The sequence below is a fragment of the Microcaecilia unicolor genome, chromosome 10 (assembly GCF_901765095.1).
Source record: "Microcaecilia unicolor chromosome 10, aMicUni1.1, whole genome shotgun sequence".
Taxonomy (NCBI): domain Eukaryota; kingdom Metazoa; phylum Chordata; class Amphibia; order Gymnophiona; family Siphonopidae; genus Microcaecilia; species Microcaecilia unicolor.
The window spans coordinates 52,441,190-52,456,414 of record NC_044040.1 but is presented as its reverse complement, the minus strand read 5'-3'; the positions used below and the strand labels follow the sequence as shown (position 1 = coordinate 52,456,414).

Here is a 15,225-nt window from a genome sequence, read left to right as displayed (position 1 = left end):
TCAAAATCCTGTAAAAAACTTCATTAACAACACACACTTAATTTGTTCTTCGTCTCGCCTTCTCTTTTCCGTTTGCGGCCTACTCCTGGCTGGCTCGCCACTTTGAAGAGAAGACTAGACGATTTAATATAAAAAGTTTATTTACAATTGTACTGCATACCTTTTATGAGGTATGCAGGAAGCATGTTCAGACAAAGCAGTCAGAGAATGCTTAAAGGCACAGATCTCTCATTGGTCTTATATAGCTTTCTTTGGCATCTGACTATACAACATCCCTGTGCAAGTCTCTGAATACCACAAACTGTTAATCATGTGCAGAACATCTGCTTTCTATTACCCCCCTACCTTCTATCCCACAGACTTTCTGGAGCCTGCCTCTGGCTAATGTGGGCCCCATCATGTCCCAGGAGATTTTAGTGTTGAAACAGCTAGCTCTGCATGTTTTTTTTTGAAGCATTCCACTCCAATTTTTTTATGCTTTTATTCAACATTTTTATGCTTTTATTCAACAAAAGACACAAACAAGGTTGCTCTTTTAGAAATTGGTTCCTGTGAAGACTCTAAAAATCTAGATAAATCTAAAATATTTGGTGACGCAATAATGTCACATGCTCCCGGATCAGGGGCATGATTTTGAGTTAAGTGTGTAATTGTAGAATATTAGTGCTCCATGTGTAAATTTAAGTGCACAGCTTAGGGTCCGAACATACCTGGTGCATGACCATTTTACCGACCAATGCTCAAAAAAGTAACAATGTGTATATAATTTGCATGCTGTTAGTTTTGAGCATTGGTTGGTAATTCCGACTCAGTGTTGAGCTGGTGTTTTTCCAGTGCTGTTCGATACAGCACTTGAGTTTTGTGCATCAGCTCCTAAGGTGTTCACATTATAACATACCTAATAAATGATTACACATCCACGCAACTCATGATAAGAACTGAACACAAAAAAACAAATACATACTTAAAATCAGGACTACAGGGCTCCTTCTACTGAGTGGTGGTAAGCCCAATGTGAGCTTACTGCTCGCTATACAGGAAGTACTGTCGGGCTACTGCAGCAGCCCCAGTGGTACTTCCCACCCCTAGCGCACTGTCATTTCTGGTGCTACAAAAATTTATTTTTGTAGCGCCGGAGTGTACCCGGTGGTAATCAGGCACTGCTGCATGCTTATCACGGGGTTAACACGGAAGCCCCTACCAACTCAATGGGTGGCGGTAAGGACGCTACCTCGAAATGGCTGCACGGAAAGTGCTTTACTGGCCGCACGGCCATTTGCTGCAGGAAGACGAGACTTCCCTTTTACCAGCTGTGGTAAAAAGGGGCCTTGGCGGGTGTGTAAAACATGTGCTGATGCCAGTACCAGTCTTTTACCGCAGCTTGGTAAAAGGGGTCCACAATTTCTTGCTAGCTTCAGATGAAACAGGCAACTTAACTAAAAATAGTATCTACTTGAAAATCGTTTAAGCTTGTGCCTTCTCAGTAGAACCTGAAAGCAAATTCTTTTAAGAACAGTAATGTTCTAATTTTTCTTATTTTCTTTAATTGCAAGAGGGATCAAGTAACATTGACTTGATGAGACCATAGCTTTCAAAAACTAGCAAAAAAAAAGATATAGCCTACAACTCATCTGTTGACCTTTATTCAATGCAGAATTAGAGTGCTAACCTTTTACATATCTTTAACATCAATGTTTCAGAGGATGCAACCTCTTGTTTGATGATGTACCACCAGCTGATGTGCATTAAATTAACCTTTTGGTTTAGAAATTTGATTGAAAATGAAATTACTCCTTGCAAACTAAATTCACCTCTGTTTTTGCATTTCATGAAAACTACTATAGCAGCTGCTGTTAAAGCTGTCATAATAGAGAATATATATTACTCATCTTCATATGAAAATAATCTTGTTAGTACCTAAGGTGTATGGACAATGGAAATACGTTTGGGCCTCTTATCAAACTGCGCTAGTGGCCCCCGGTACGGTAATGCAGACAAACCTATTCATTTTGAATGGAGTTCGTCAGCATTGCTGTGCAGGAACCGCTAGCACAGTTTGATAAAAGAGGCCCCTTGGTTGGTAAAAATGTCAATATAATTAATAAATACCTCTATTTAATGACTAGTGGTAAAATAGCATGTTGTTGAACTGTTTTCCCATGGGAAAACATCCCAAGGAATTTAAACTTGTGGCACCTCAGTACTGCAGGTCAGTAATTCCTGCAATAAATTTATTTTTGCATTGCTGCAGCGGGGAAAACTGCACATTCTGAGCTACAGCAATGCAAAGATAGTGGACCCCGACTTAGGGCCACTATCTGTCACAGGGCCAGGTGACAATGTGAAACTAATTGCTCCCTGCCCCATGCCTATTTGGTAAAGCATTAGTCTTCACTCCCAGTCCTTGAGGGTTGCCAACAAGTCAGGCTTTCTGGATATACCTAATGAATATGCATAAAAGATTTGCATGCCTAACACCTCAACTATATGCAACCTCTCTCATGCTTATTCATTTGGGATATCCTGAAAACCTGACTTGTTGGCAGCCTTCCAGTACGTTTTTTTTATTGGCTTAAAAAACTTCTAGACTAGCTTCCAGGAGTTACACTGCCTTTATCTGATGACTTTGCTTGCACATATTTTTAGAAAATTATTAAAGGGATTCTTATTAGCAGGTGATATAACTTTCTTGAAGAGCATACTCGTAGCATTTGTTTGGGGATTTGAAATGTGCCAGGAAAGAGATATATTATTTTCAGTGGCATTATTATTATAATTGTATTCTTTTTTAATGTTGAGAATTTGATGTCATTTATATTCAATTTTTGTTTACTTCTAATTTGATTTTATGATTATGTATGTGTAATATGTGAACTGCCTAGGTTTAGGGAGAATACAAAGATACAAATGAATCATAGATTACAATAGAATTGAACAGTCATTCCAAGGGGAAATGAAGGTAGGGAGCAGAAAAAGGTGATAAAAAAGCAGCAGAATTATTTCTACCTGTGAGCTAACAACTTGGCTTTTAAAATCCTTATATTTCAGTTTTCAAATCTTTATTTTACCTTTAGACATCTTAACCTCCTGGACAGTTCAGAATTTTACTTTCAACATCCTTATCACATGATCTTAAATACAGTGATATGTTCCCAAGTAATGTTCCCTCTCAGATGTGTTGCTTCTTTTTGATTTGTTGTCTTGTGTCTGTGCAGGTTTAGTCTTGCCTTTAATATCTAGGGGCCCCACCCTAAATTCATATTTGCCACAGCAGTAAAATGACTGATTTTCCATTTATTTAAGGGCCATGCATTAATGTTGCCATTGGTGTGTGGTCATCAAAATAAATTAGTGCATGAGCACTTAATGCCATCATGTATGCCGTAAGGGCTCACACGCCTAATTCTGTGCTAATCAATGCGCGGTAATGGAGATGCACTAACTGATTAGTGCAGGAATGTCCACTCTCCACCCCCAGACATACCCCTTCCAGAAAAATGTGTATCCTGGAAGCCCAGGCCAAATATATTCCGAGTATTAAAAAAGGAAGACGGAAGACAAAATGACAGCCGGCGTGGTTAAAAAGTGAGGTGAAGGACGCTATTAGAGCTAAAAGAAAATCCTTCAGAAAATGGAAGAAGGAACTGACTGAAAATAATAAGAAACAGCACAAGGAATGTCAAGTCAAATACAAAGTGCTGATAAGGAAGGCTAAGAGGGACTTCGGAAAAAAAGATTGCGTTGGTGGCAAAAACACATAGTAAAAAATTCTTTTAGGTATATTAAAAGCAGGAAGCTGGCAAAAGAATCGGTTGGACTGCTAGATGACTGAGGAGTAAAAGGGGCGATCAGGGAAGACAAAGCCGTAGCAAACAGATTAAAAGAATTCTTTGCTTCGGTCTTTATCGAAGATTTGGGTGGGATATCTGTGCCGGAAATGGTATTCGAAGCTGACGAGTCAGAGAAACTTAATGAATTCTAAGATGTAATGGGGCAGTTCTACAAACTGAAGAGTAGCAAATCTAATGGACCGGATGGTATTCATCCCAGAGAACTGAAAAATGAGCTTGTGGAGCTATTGTTAGTAATATGTAATTTATCCTTAAAATCGAGATTGGTACTAGAAGATTGGAGGGTGGCCAATGTAATGCCCATTTTTAAAAAAGATTCCAGAGGAGATCCGGGAAATTATAGACTGGTGAGTCTGACATCAGTGCTGGGCAAAATGGTAGAGACTATTATTAAGAACAAAATTACAGAGCATATTCAAAAGCATGGATTAATGAGACAAAGTCAACATGGATTTAGTGAAGGGAAATCTTGCCTCACCAATCTACTACATTTCTTTGAAGGGGTGAACAAACATGTGGATAAAGGTGGGCCGGTTGATATTGTGTATCTGGATTTTCAGAAGGCATTTGACAAAGTACCTCATGAAAGACTACAAAGGAAATTGGAAAGTCATGGGATAGGAGGGTAGTGTTCTATTGTGGATTAAAAACTGGTTAAAAGATAGAAAACAGAGAGTAGGGTTAAATGGACAGTATTCTCAATGGAGAAGGGTAGTTAGTGGGGTTCCCCAGGGGTCTGTGCTGGGACCGCTGCTTTTTAACATATTTATAAATGACCTAGAGATGGGAGTAACTAGTGAGGTAATTAAATTTGCTGATGACACAAAGTTATTCAAGTCGTTAAATTGTGGGAGGATTGTGAAAAATTACAAGAGGACCTTACGAGACTGGGCATCTAAATGGCAGATGACGTTTAATGTGAGCAAGTGTAACGTGATGCATGTGGGAAAGAGGAACCCGAATTATAGCTATGTCATGCAAGGTTCCACGTTAGGAGTCACAGACCAAGAAAGGGATCTTGGTGTCGTCGTCGATGATACGTTGAAACCTGCTCAGTGTGCTGCAACGGATAAGAAAGCAAATAGAATGTTAGGTATTATTAGGAAAGGAATGGAAAACAGAAATGAGGATGTTATAATGCCTTTGTATCACTCCATGTTGTGACCGCACCTCGAATATTGTGTTCAATTCTGGTCGCCGCATCTCAAAAAAGATATAGTGGAATTAGAAAAGGTGCAGAGAAGGGCGACGAAAATAATAAAGGGGATGGGACGACTTCCCTATGAGGAAAGGCTAAAGTGGCTAGGGCTCTTCAGCTTGGAGAAAAGGCGGCTGAGGGGAGATATGATAGAGGTCTATAAAATAATGAGTGGAGTTGAACGGGTAGATGTGAAGCGTTTGTTTACGCTTTCCAAAAATACTAGGACCAGGGGGCATGCGATGAAGCTACAATGTAGTAAATTTAAAACAAATTGGAGAAAAGTTTTCTTCACTCAACGTGTTATTAAACTCTGGAATTCGTTGTCAGAGAATGTGGTAAAGGCGGTTAGCTTAGCGGAGTTTAAAAAGGTTTTGGATGGCTTCCTAAAGGAAAAGTCCATAGACCATTATTAAATGGACTAGGAGAAAATCCACTGTTCTGGGATAAGCAGTATAAAATGTTTTGTACTTTTTTGGGATCTTGCCAGGTATTTGTGACCTGGATTGGCCAATGTTGAAAACAGGATGCTGGGCTTGATGGACCCTTGGTCTTTCCCAGTATGGCAATACTAATGAACTTATAAAATATTTTTTAGTTTGTGGTTGCACGTGCAGAACCCAAACTTATCGCAGGGCACATGAGCATGTCCCACAGTAAGCCATTTTAATTTGTGATAAGTGCGCACTAGCGCTTAGCACAGCTTAGTAAAAGGACCCCCCCCCCCCCTAGTTTCACTTACCATTGATTTGGACCAACATGGCAATTGCACTACATCATGACTGGAAAAGCAACATTCACTTTTTAGGTACACCTGACTAGGACTTAACTTCATTGAAAGTAAATGAACGCATTCTAGTACATCTATATATGTGCCAACTCTGGATGCCTAAGCGACTACGATATTGCATGTTCTTGTATTGCCTTATCAACCTCGTTGCACGCTATGGTCTAGTACCTCTCGTAATCTGGTATTGCCTTCTGCAAAGGAGTTTTGTTTGTTGCAAACACAAAGTTCATGTTTTTCAAGGGTGGCTCCATAGTTTTGGAATCAGCTCCCTGAGGATTTTAAAGTGCTGGGGGCCCCTTTTACTAAGCTACGGCAAAAGGGGTCTGTGCTGGCATCGGTGTGTGTGTTTTGACGTACACTGAGGTTCCTTTTTACCACTGCGGGTAAAGGGTAGGTCTTTCTTATTTTTAGGAACATTTGCTGTGCGGCCAGAGTGGGGAGCCCTTACTGTTACCTACTGAGGTGGCGGTAAAGGCTCCTGTGCTAATCGGGCAGTGATTACCATCGGGTACACGCCAGCACTACAAAAAAATGTTTGTAGCGCCAGATATGATGGCGCACTGGAGGTGGGAACTACCGCCAGGCTGCTGTGGTAGCCCAGCGGTACTTCTTTTTTTAGCAAGAAGTACGCCCGCGTTGGGTTTACTGCTGCTTTGTAAAAGGCACCCTTAATGATCACACAGTATTTCATCGCCTTTTGAGGATTTGTTTTTTTACTCAATGTTTTTCTTCTTTTGAGTGATAAGGTTGAGGGGAGGGGGAAGGGAAAGATAGGGTAACTGTTTATGTTGTTGATGATATGGTAATCCATGCTGTTCGGTCTTGTGGCCTGAAGTACCCTCAATTATTTTGAAAGGCTGGCTAATGCATTGATATATGCATTAGCAATATGGAAACAGTGATGAGTTTTTAATGATTTTGCATATTAATTTTGCTCCAAAGGGGAAGACTTCACATCAGTGTGCAAAATTTTCAGCAAGCTTGCACAGCGCAACCATTACAATTATTATCTTTGCAAAATTAAAACTTTCATCTGTTTGGGAATAAATGTCTCCTCCTTAGAAGTTCTTTTAAAACAGATATACTAACTTTTTTTTTCTTCTTTCAGAATGACGAAATGGTACTAACACAAATTTCAGAATCTAGATTTCATAAACCGGCATCAGGCATTATAAGAATGACACCTTCTGAGAGTCATTCAAGTTCTATTGCATTTATAACAAATATTTTAACATAGTAAGTGACGGCAGATAAAGACCTGAATGGTCCATCTAGTCTGCCCAACAGTCACATTCATTATCAATTCAAGATTAAATCAACAATGAACATATTATTTACTTGATCATGGTCTTTCTTTGGTGTTTCTGGGACACAGACTGTAGAAGTCCCGCCTGGCTCTGTCCTTATGTTCCAAATTACTGGAGTTTCTGTTGAAGCTCTCTCTAGCCTATCCTAAACCAGATTGCTATATGCGGGACTCAGACCGTACAAGCCAGCCCAGCACCAGCCTTAGTTGATACAGCCAGAGTTGCCGTCTAAGCACCACTTGACATGCGACATATATGCAACCCTTTAAGTTTTGCTTTTTATACAATTCACTTTCTAATTAGAGATCCTCTCTGTCTATCCCATGCCTTTTTGAATTCTGCCAGTTTTTTCCTCCACCAACTCCATCGGGAGGGCATTCCAGGGATCAACCACCCTCTCATGTCCTCTAGTTTTACCATTTTCCCTTCTCTGGAAAATATTTGTTTCTATAGTAATACCTTTCAAGTATTTAAATGTCTATCATATCTCCCCGTCCCACATATTCAGGTCTTCTCATATATCTTCTGGTGCAAGCCTCATATAATTTTTTGTCACCTTCCTCTGGACCACTTCAAGCCTTCTTGCATCTTTAGCAAGATACAGGCTCCAAAACTGAACACAGTACTCCAGGTGGGGCCTTACCAATGACTTGTACAGGGGCATCAACACCTCCTTTCTTCAGTTACCATGGATACCTGAGCATGTCCCATGGTTTGCCATTTTAAGCTGCATTAGCTGCACTTAAGCTACTCTTCCACACCAGGGTTGCCAGATGGGCGGTTTTCCGCAACCCGCCGCGGGAAATTTTTGCCCGCGGTGGGTTGCGGTTTTTTGGGCTGCTTTTTGGGCTTCAGGGCGGTTTTTTGGGCGGCTTTTTCGGCCGCGGGGGGCGGGGTTAGTGACGTGTTTGGGCGGGGTGTGACGTTTTGGGCGGGGTTAGTGACGTGGGAGGCGGGGCCGATGACGTGGGAGGCGGGGCCGGTGACGGCGGGGGCGGGGTTGATGACGGCGGGGGCGATGACGTGGGGGTGGGGGGTGTCAGGGGCGGGGTTTGAGTTTGGGAGGATTTTGGGCGGTTTTTATGCCGGATTGGGTGGGAAAAAAATTTTCCACCTGGCAACACTGTTCCACACCACTTTATGAAGTGGCAGCTTTTCAAATAGAATTGGCAAGACTGTTGCATTCCTCAGTTCAGGTCAGGGAGGGTCATTCCCCAGATAACTTAATTTTTAAAGCATTCTTGAATTTGTTTTTAAAATCTTCCTCTGTAAGCTTTTTCCCCCCTTTCTTTTCAGCCAATCAATATATATCAGGGTAGCAGGACTGATTTTTATGCTTAGTTTAAGCATTAAGCGAAGCAGATGTGACCTGTGAGTTCATGTAGTCAACCAGAAAGATTTTTTTTATTTTTAATTTTTTTTTTTAATTAAAATATGATTGACTGGAGCTGAGGGGAATCAAAATGCCAAATAGAAGAAACTGTTTCACATTTGAATTGCCACTAACAATCCAGTGTCTTAGTTTTTCCCTGTTAAAAATAAGCATTAGTTATGTTTTGAAAGCAACAACTATTAATCAGTTTACCTACTTGCCAACACCATCAACAAATGCTTAACAATAAATGCACCTTTGCACATCCTAAGTGGACAGTTCAGGTCTTTGGTGAGGATGTCAGCAAGAACACATGCAGCGCTTTGGCGCCCTTCCCTGTTCTTTGCTGGAAAAAATATGCCAGTCTTATCTCTCATTCGATTTCACTCTTCTCTTCCCGAGCCTTGTCCTGGGCAGCAGCCAGGGAAGGTCCTGCTTCTCTTGCCAGTGTCCAACTGGGAGATGCGAAATCAGAAGACCCACTTGTTGGCAGCTCAGAGTCAACCGTAGAAAAAAGCACTTCATGTCTACTCCAATGGCACTAACAATACTACCACCTACTTTTGGACATCTGGTAAACCCAAGAAATTCCCCAATAGGCAGAACAAGAATAAAATATGCTCTTCTCAGAGAACAGAGAGGATACAATCCCACCCCTAATGCTTACTATTACTTGAAAATATAAAAATAGGCATTATTAGAGATTCCTTGTTTTCTAACAATGTTATGACAAACTAGACCCGAAGAAACATGCACCTATCACTTAATGTGACACCACTGTTCCATGTAGGAGTACTAGCGCAAGCTCTCATTTTGATTGGGTATGCTTAATCATTATTTCCACCAGTTTGAATTGAAAGATCCATGTAATGTAATGCAATCTTGTTACCCTGATATATACTAATTGGCTGAAAAGAAAGAAAAAAAAAAAACTTATGGAAGATCTTAAAAGCAAATTCAAGAATGCTTTAGAAATGAAGGGCCCCTTTTACTAAGCCATGTAGGCGCCTATGAGGCTCATTTTCAAAGCACTTAGCCTCCCAAAGTTCCATAGAAACCTATGGAACTTAGCCTCCCAAAGTGCTTTGAAAATATGCCTCAATGCGTGTCAAATTGGAGTTACTGCCTGGTTACTGCATGGCCCTTGCGGTAATTTCAATTTTGGCGCGTGTCCGCTATATGCATCTGTAAAATATTTTGTATTTTCTGACGTGTGTAGATCATTACCGCCCAAATTCTTTACTGCTAAGTCTATAGCTGGCGGTAAGGTCTCAGACCCAAAATGGGCACGTGGCAATTTTGATTTTGACGCACGTCCATTTTGGGGGGGGGGGGGGGGGGAGGCCTTTTTTACAGGTGTGCTGAGAAATTATTCTGTGCATGCCCAAAACCCACACCTACACTACCGCAAGCCATTTTTCAGTGCGCCTTTGTAAAAGGACCCCTAAGTTATCTGAAGGATGTCCCTCCCTGAACTAAGGAATGGAGCAGTCTGTTGCCAATACTGTTTGGCAAACTGCCACTTCTTTTGTTTTCCCCCTTATAAAGTGGAGTGGAAGAGTAGCTTAAGGGCACTTTTACTAAGCTGCATTAGGTGCAAACGAGCACTTACAGGCAGATGATCAAGAGCCCCATGCTGTTCCAAACAGCGCTCTAAAATAGCGCTGGAACAATGCGGGGCGTTATTAGACCTATGATCAGAGATAATGCATGCAAATTTAAGCAGCGCAATTATCTCTGATTATGGGGTAGAAGTGCGAGAGAATTGTGCCTGAGCATGCGCTCAGCACAATCCTCCCACACTTGTTTGACAGGTCTGGGCTGGAGACCAATGAAAAGAGGGCGTCCATCTTTAAATCGGAAGATGGACGTCCTCAATTGCCCTGTTGCAGGGATGGCCAAATTTCAAGAGGGCGTCGGAGGTATAGTGACGGGGCAGGTGAGGACGTCCAAAATTTGGACGTTTCTGCAATGAGCAGTTAAGGACGTCCAAAATTGGAAGTTTCAATGAGAAAGACGTCTTTCTCACAGAAACACCCAATTTTGGACGTCCTTAACTGCCCATTGCAGAAACGTCCAAATTTTGGATGCCTCAACTGCCCCATCACAGAAACGTCCAAATTTTGGACGTCCTCAACTGCCCTCGCGGGCAGGTTTGCTGTAAGGGGGAATGGGGGCCTGCCAGCATGCAAATGCGTGCTGTTCAGGGCTCACCATTCCTCCCCCTCGATCTGCAAACCCTAACGTCAGCTCAGAGCTGGCATAGGGTTTGTCGCAGCCAGCGACCCAATCTTCAGCGCGCTGGACGCTGATCATTGGGGATGAATGTGTTAAGCACTGATTAGCATGCATTTGCAGGCTACTTGTGCAAAGAGCCCTCTTTAGCATGCATTTGCATGCTACTTGCACTAAGAGCCCTTGGTTGCATTGTTTTACGCGCTCGAGGACTCTGATCATGGGGTGGTAGCAAAAGCCGGCACTAGTATGGCGCTAACAGCCTCTAGCGCCGGCGTTTGCTTTTGATCATCTGCCTGTCAATGCAGCTTAAAATGGCAATGGGACATGCTCAGGAGTCTGTGTTAACTGCCAAATCTGAATGTGCTAGCCGCATGATAAGGGGTATGTCTGAGATGGAGAGTGGGCATGCCTCTGCTAACCGGCTAGCGCAGCTACATTAGCATGCGCTAACTGGTTAGCACATAGATATCATGGTGTAAGCCCTTAGCACCTATAAAATGGGTGGCAGTAAGTTCTCACGTGGTAATTTATTTTCATGTCTGCACACTAATGACATTAGCTCATTGCTATCGATACAAAAAAATACAAAAAAGTCATTTTTACAGCTGCAGTAAAAATGACATTAGGAGGCAGGAAAAACCCACGTAAAGGTGAGCAAAGGCCACTTTTTACCGCAGCTTAGAAAAAGTGCCCCATAGTGATTAAAGAAGCAGAATGAGAACAGAAAGACTGTGATGCTTTTTTCTCTGCTTTCTTCCTGTAGATCTTCAGCATTAATTTTAGCTTTTGCTCATTGCCGGTTAATTCTTGATGGTCGTCTTCCATCTGGTGATTTTAACAAGAATTACCTTTAGATCATCTTTGATGTCATTGTTCTTTTTCAGCTTTTCTTAACTTCAACTGTTATTAACCTAAGAAAATGAATTTTGTCGACAGTTGACCACTGAATGTGTTTCTTTCAGACACTTAAATTTTGCCTTTTACATCAAACATGTTTTTCAGGTTCAGTGAACTTTTTCAAAGAATTTGCTGTTTGCCACCATGGAGAAATAAAAGTGAACTAAAATATATATATGGCACTACCTTATTGAACATAGTACATCTCTTGTCCAGCTTTCAGGAGTATTATCCACATTCATTAGGACAAAAAAACCAAAAAAAAAAAACCCCAACAACATAAAAACAGTTTCTTTTGTGGAAAATGTTTCTTCACCTTTGAATGCAGTTTTCTCTATTGATTTATTCAAATGCCTTGATTTTCCCATTTAAGGCTTATTGCAGGAGTTCAATAACAGTAAAGAATAAATGTATCGCATGTTATCCAGGATATAAAACTAATCACATAAAAATGTCACTGTTCTATATATATACAGGTGGTATTTTGTTCTTGTGTAGAAGTCATTCAGAAATGGGACACATATGACATTGATTATTGGTGCAATCCTACATAAAGTGTATTACCTTTGGAAATGAAGTCCGATTGCCACCTTCAATAAAGGAAAAATTATCCACACTGGTAATTTTACCTGCATTGCTAAGAGATGCAAAAAGAGGGTGAAGGATGGAAGATGCATAGTGTTGTATAATCAAAACTACGAATGTTTCCAACAGAAAATTTGCCCACTGATAAAGTAGGTACAATCCTCTAAATGGGCCCCTTTTACTAAAGATTGTCTGTGCTAATTGCCATGTGGCCCACAGGTATAAAACAGGGCACTCAGCATTTAGTGCATGCTAATTCCATTAGCACAAGCCAAGATTTATTTATTTTGCTACATTTATATCTCACATTTTCCCACCTATTTGCAGGCTCAATGTGGCTTACAATATCATACAACAACAATCACATTGATGGAATAAGAAAATCAGAATATAGATAGCAGATAAGGTGCATAAAAATCATGCTAAAGGATTTAGCTAAAGGGCCCTTAAGTAATTTTTCCAAGAAGCAATAATGAAAAACTCTGTAGGTTAAAATTACTCGGGGGGGGGGGGGGGGGGGGGGGGTATGTTTTCCTTTTTATATTAATTTCTGTATTTCCTTACATTTATGTGATAAATGTGAATGTAATTAAGTAAAATGATACATAAAATTAAAAAAAAATTATTCTGGGGTGTGGCTCATTCTTGAGCTACATATAAACACAATTTCACAGACTTTAAATTTTTATGTAATTCATTTTTGCTCTTGCAAAACTCTCACAATTTCCTTTAACTGAAGATGTAAAATTCTTAACTTTGTCCCATAGTTTCTAACAGGTTTAGTACTGTGAAATTTTGGGTGCTATTTATTCACTAAGGGGCCCTTTTACTAAGACGTGTAGGCGCCTACGCACGTCAAATTAGAATTACCAACCAGGTACCGCGTGCCCCAGGCAGTAATTCTAATTTCTACCGCATGGCGCTAATTGGTTAATACGTGGGACCTTACTGCCAAGTTAATGGAAGGCGGTAAGGTCTCAGGCCCAAAATGAACACGCACTGATTTTAATTTTGCCGCACATCCATTTTAGGCAAAAAAAAAAAGGCCTTTTTTGTAGGCACACTGAAAAATAGATTCCCGTGCATCCAATACACATGTCTACACCAGCGCAGGCCATTGTTCAGCGCACCTTAGTAAAACGGCCCCTAATAAATTGCTGCAATGGATAATGGACATGAAAATGTATAATAGTTTGATACCTCTTTATTACAGATGTATAAGAAGAAAAACAGCCATTAAAAGGTACAATAATACCCTTTCCATCAGGGTAAAAAACTTTCCATCAGGTATTAAAACATACCTGAGCAATAGTTTACACATCAATTTAATATAAAAATGGTGTCAATAGGATTTTTCTCAGAACCAATACTAGAGAGCTGCAGGGTCCAAGAAAAAAAATCAGCCTCTATACTCTCATGCATTTCCTTCCTCACATTCTCATGGGGGGGAGGGGGGGGCGGAGGACACCACTGCACTTCTTACTGTGTCTGCAATCCAAATGCATGGTGCTGCTGGGTCCTGCCAGATTATGGGGACCTGTTTAGGTCAAAAGTTAGACTGAAATCAACAGAGGAGAGGCAATGAAGGTACGAAGTGATGTTTTCCTGCTGAAGCTGGAAGAATGTTGTGTTTGGGTGAACTTTTTTTTTTTGGGGGGGGGGGGGTGGGGTGGAGATACAAGGATGTTTGAGACAGAAGAGAAAGAGACAATCATGCTGGAAACCACTGATACACTGGACCAGGGTTGTCAGCTCAAACTGTCTTACTCTTGGGAGAGCCCTGTTCTTCACTACAAAATATATGTAAAAATGTTTTACAAAATGTTCATAGCATTTTATGTTCACTACTGAGTTTCTTCAGGATGTAACAATCCCATTGTCTTTATTTTTTCATGATGACACTTGTATTTTCTCCAATGATAGCTCATACCACTAGATATCTTCAACAACCATTGTGTCAAAAATCTGATAACAAATTTGAGAGGTCATTACATCTTTTGTATTGTATGACTTGATGCAACATTCCAACCACGGGTGAACATCTACAAATAAAAAAGAAAAATTATATTTGTAGGCAGAAATGTATTTCCAAACACAATGGATCAGAATACATATAGAAAATGTAATCAATGTTGACAGAAAGGAGTGCAGGGTGTTAAGCAAACATTAATGCTCTAGATAGTAGTTAGTTATCTAAAACTAAAAATGCTTACTTCATGGCACTGTGTGGTAAAAAGTAAAACTGAGTACCATTAACCTTCAAAAAGTGGGACTATAACATATAACTAGAGGTAAGATGCTAAGGGCCCTGTTTACAATGCCACGCTAACATTTTTAGCATGTGCTAAAAATTAGCACGTGCTAACATTAGAGACACCCATAGGAATATATGGGTATCTCTAGCATTAGCACGTGCTAAATTTTAGCGTGCGCTAAAAACGATAGCATGCCTTAGTAAACAGGACCCTATGATTGCTATATTTTGAAAAATTAATATTTATTAATTTATTTTTATAGGCTGCCTCCCCAGTCTTTAATTAAACAAAAATATCACCCAAAACAGCATACAAATTAATACAAATATACATCATCTAATAAGAAAACAAGCAAAAAAACCTCCAACAAATAGTACTGGAACATAAAGCAGACAACCTTTCAAACTTATGCCTATGTTTACAAAGTGGTGCTACGGGCGCGTTAGCGTTTTTAACGCAAGTAAATGGTTTACGCGCGTTAAACGCTAATACGCCCATAGAAATGTATAGGCACGTTAGTGTTTAACGCACCATAAATTTACAGGTGCGTTAAAAACACTAATGCACCTTAGTAAACATACCACTTATTCAGGGCCATAAAAGCTCCCCTTCACAGTCCACTATGATTATTATACAATATTTTCTTTAACATCTTTCAAACCACAGGACATCATAGTGATTTACAGTTTAAAAGAACGCGCACACATACCCAATCATACACCAGACAAAAAC

The 15,225-nt window shown here is 40.4% G+C and overlaps 1 protein-coding gene across 1 annotated transcript in view; it reads right to left on the bottom strand.

Annotated features, from left to right (window-relative positions):
- Positions 1–13,446: 13,446 nt before the first annotated feature.
- Positions 13,447–15,225, bottom strand: part of POT1 (protection of telomeres 1) — a gene marked incomplete at its 5' end in the record, with an annotated part of 199,990 nt that continues 198,211 nt past the window's right edge. The window contains 1 exon segment of the mRNA XM_030216827.1: positions 13,447–14,280. Coding sequence (XP_030072687.1) covers positions 14,171–14,280 — 110 coding nt within the window.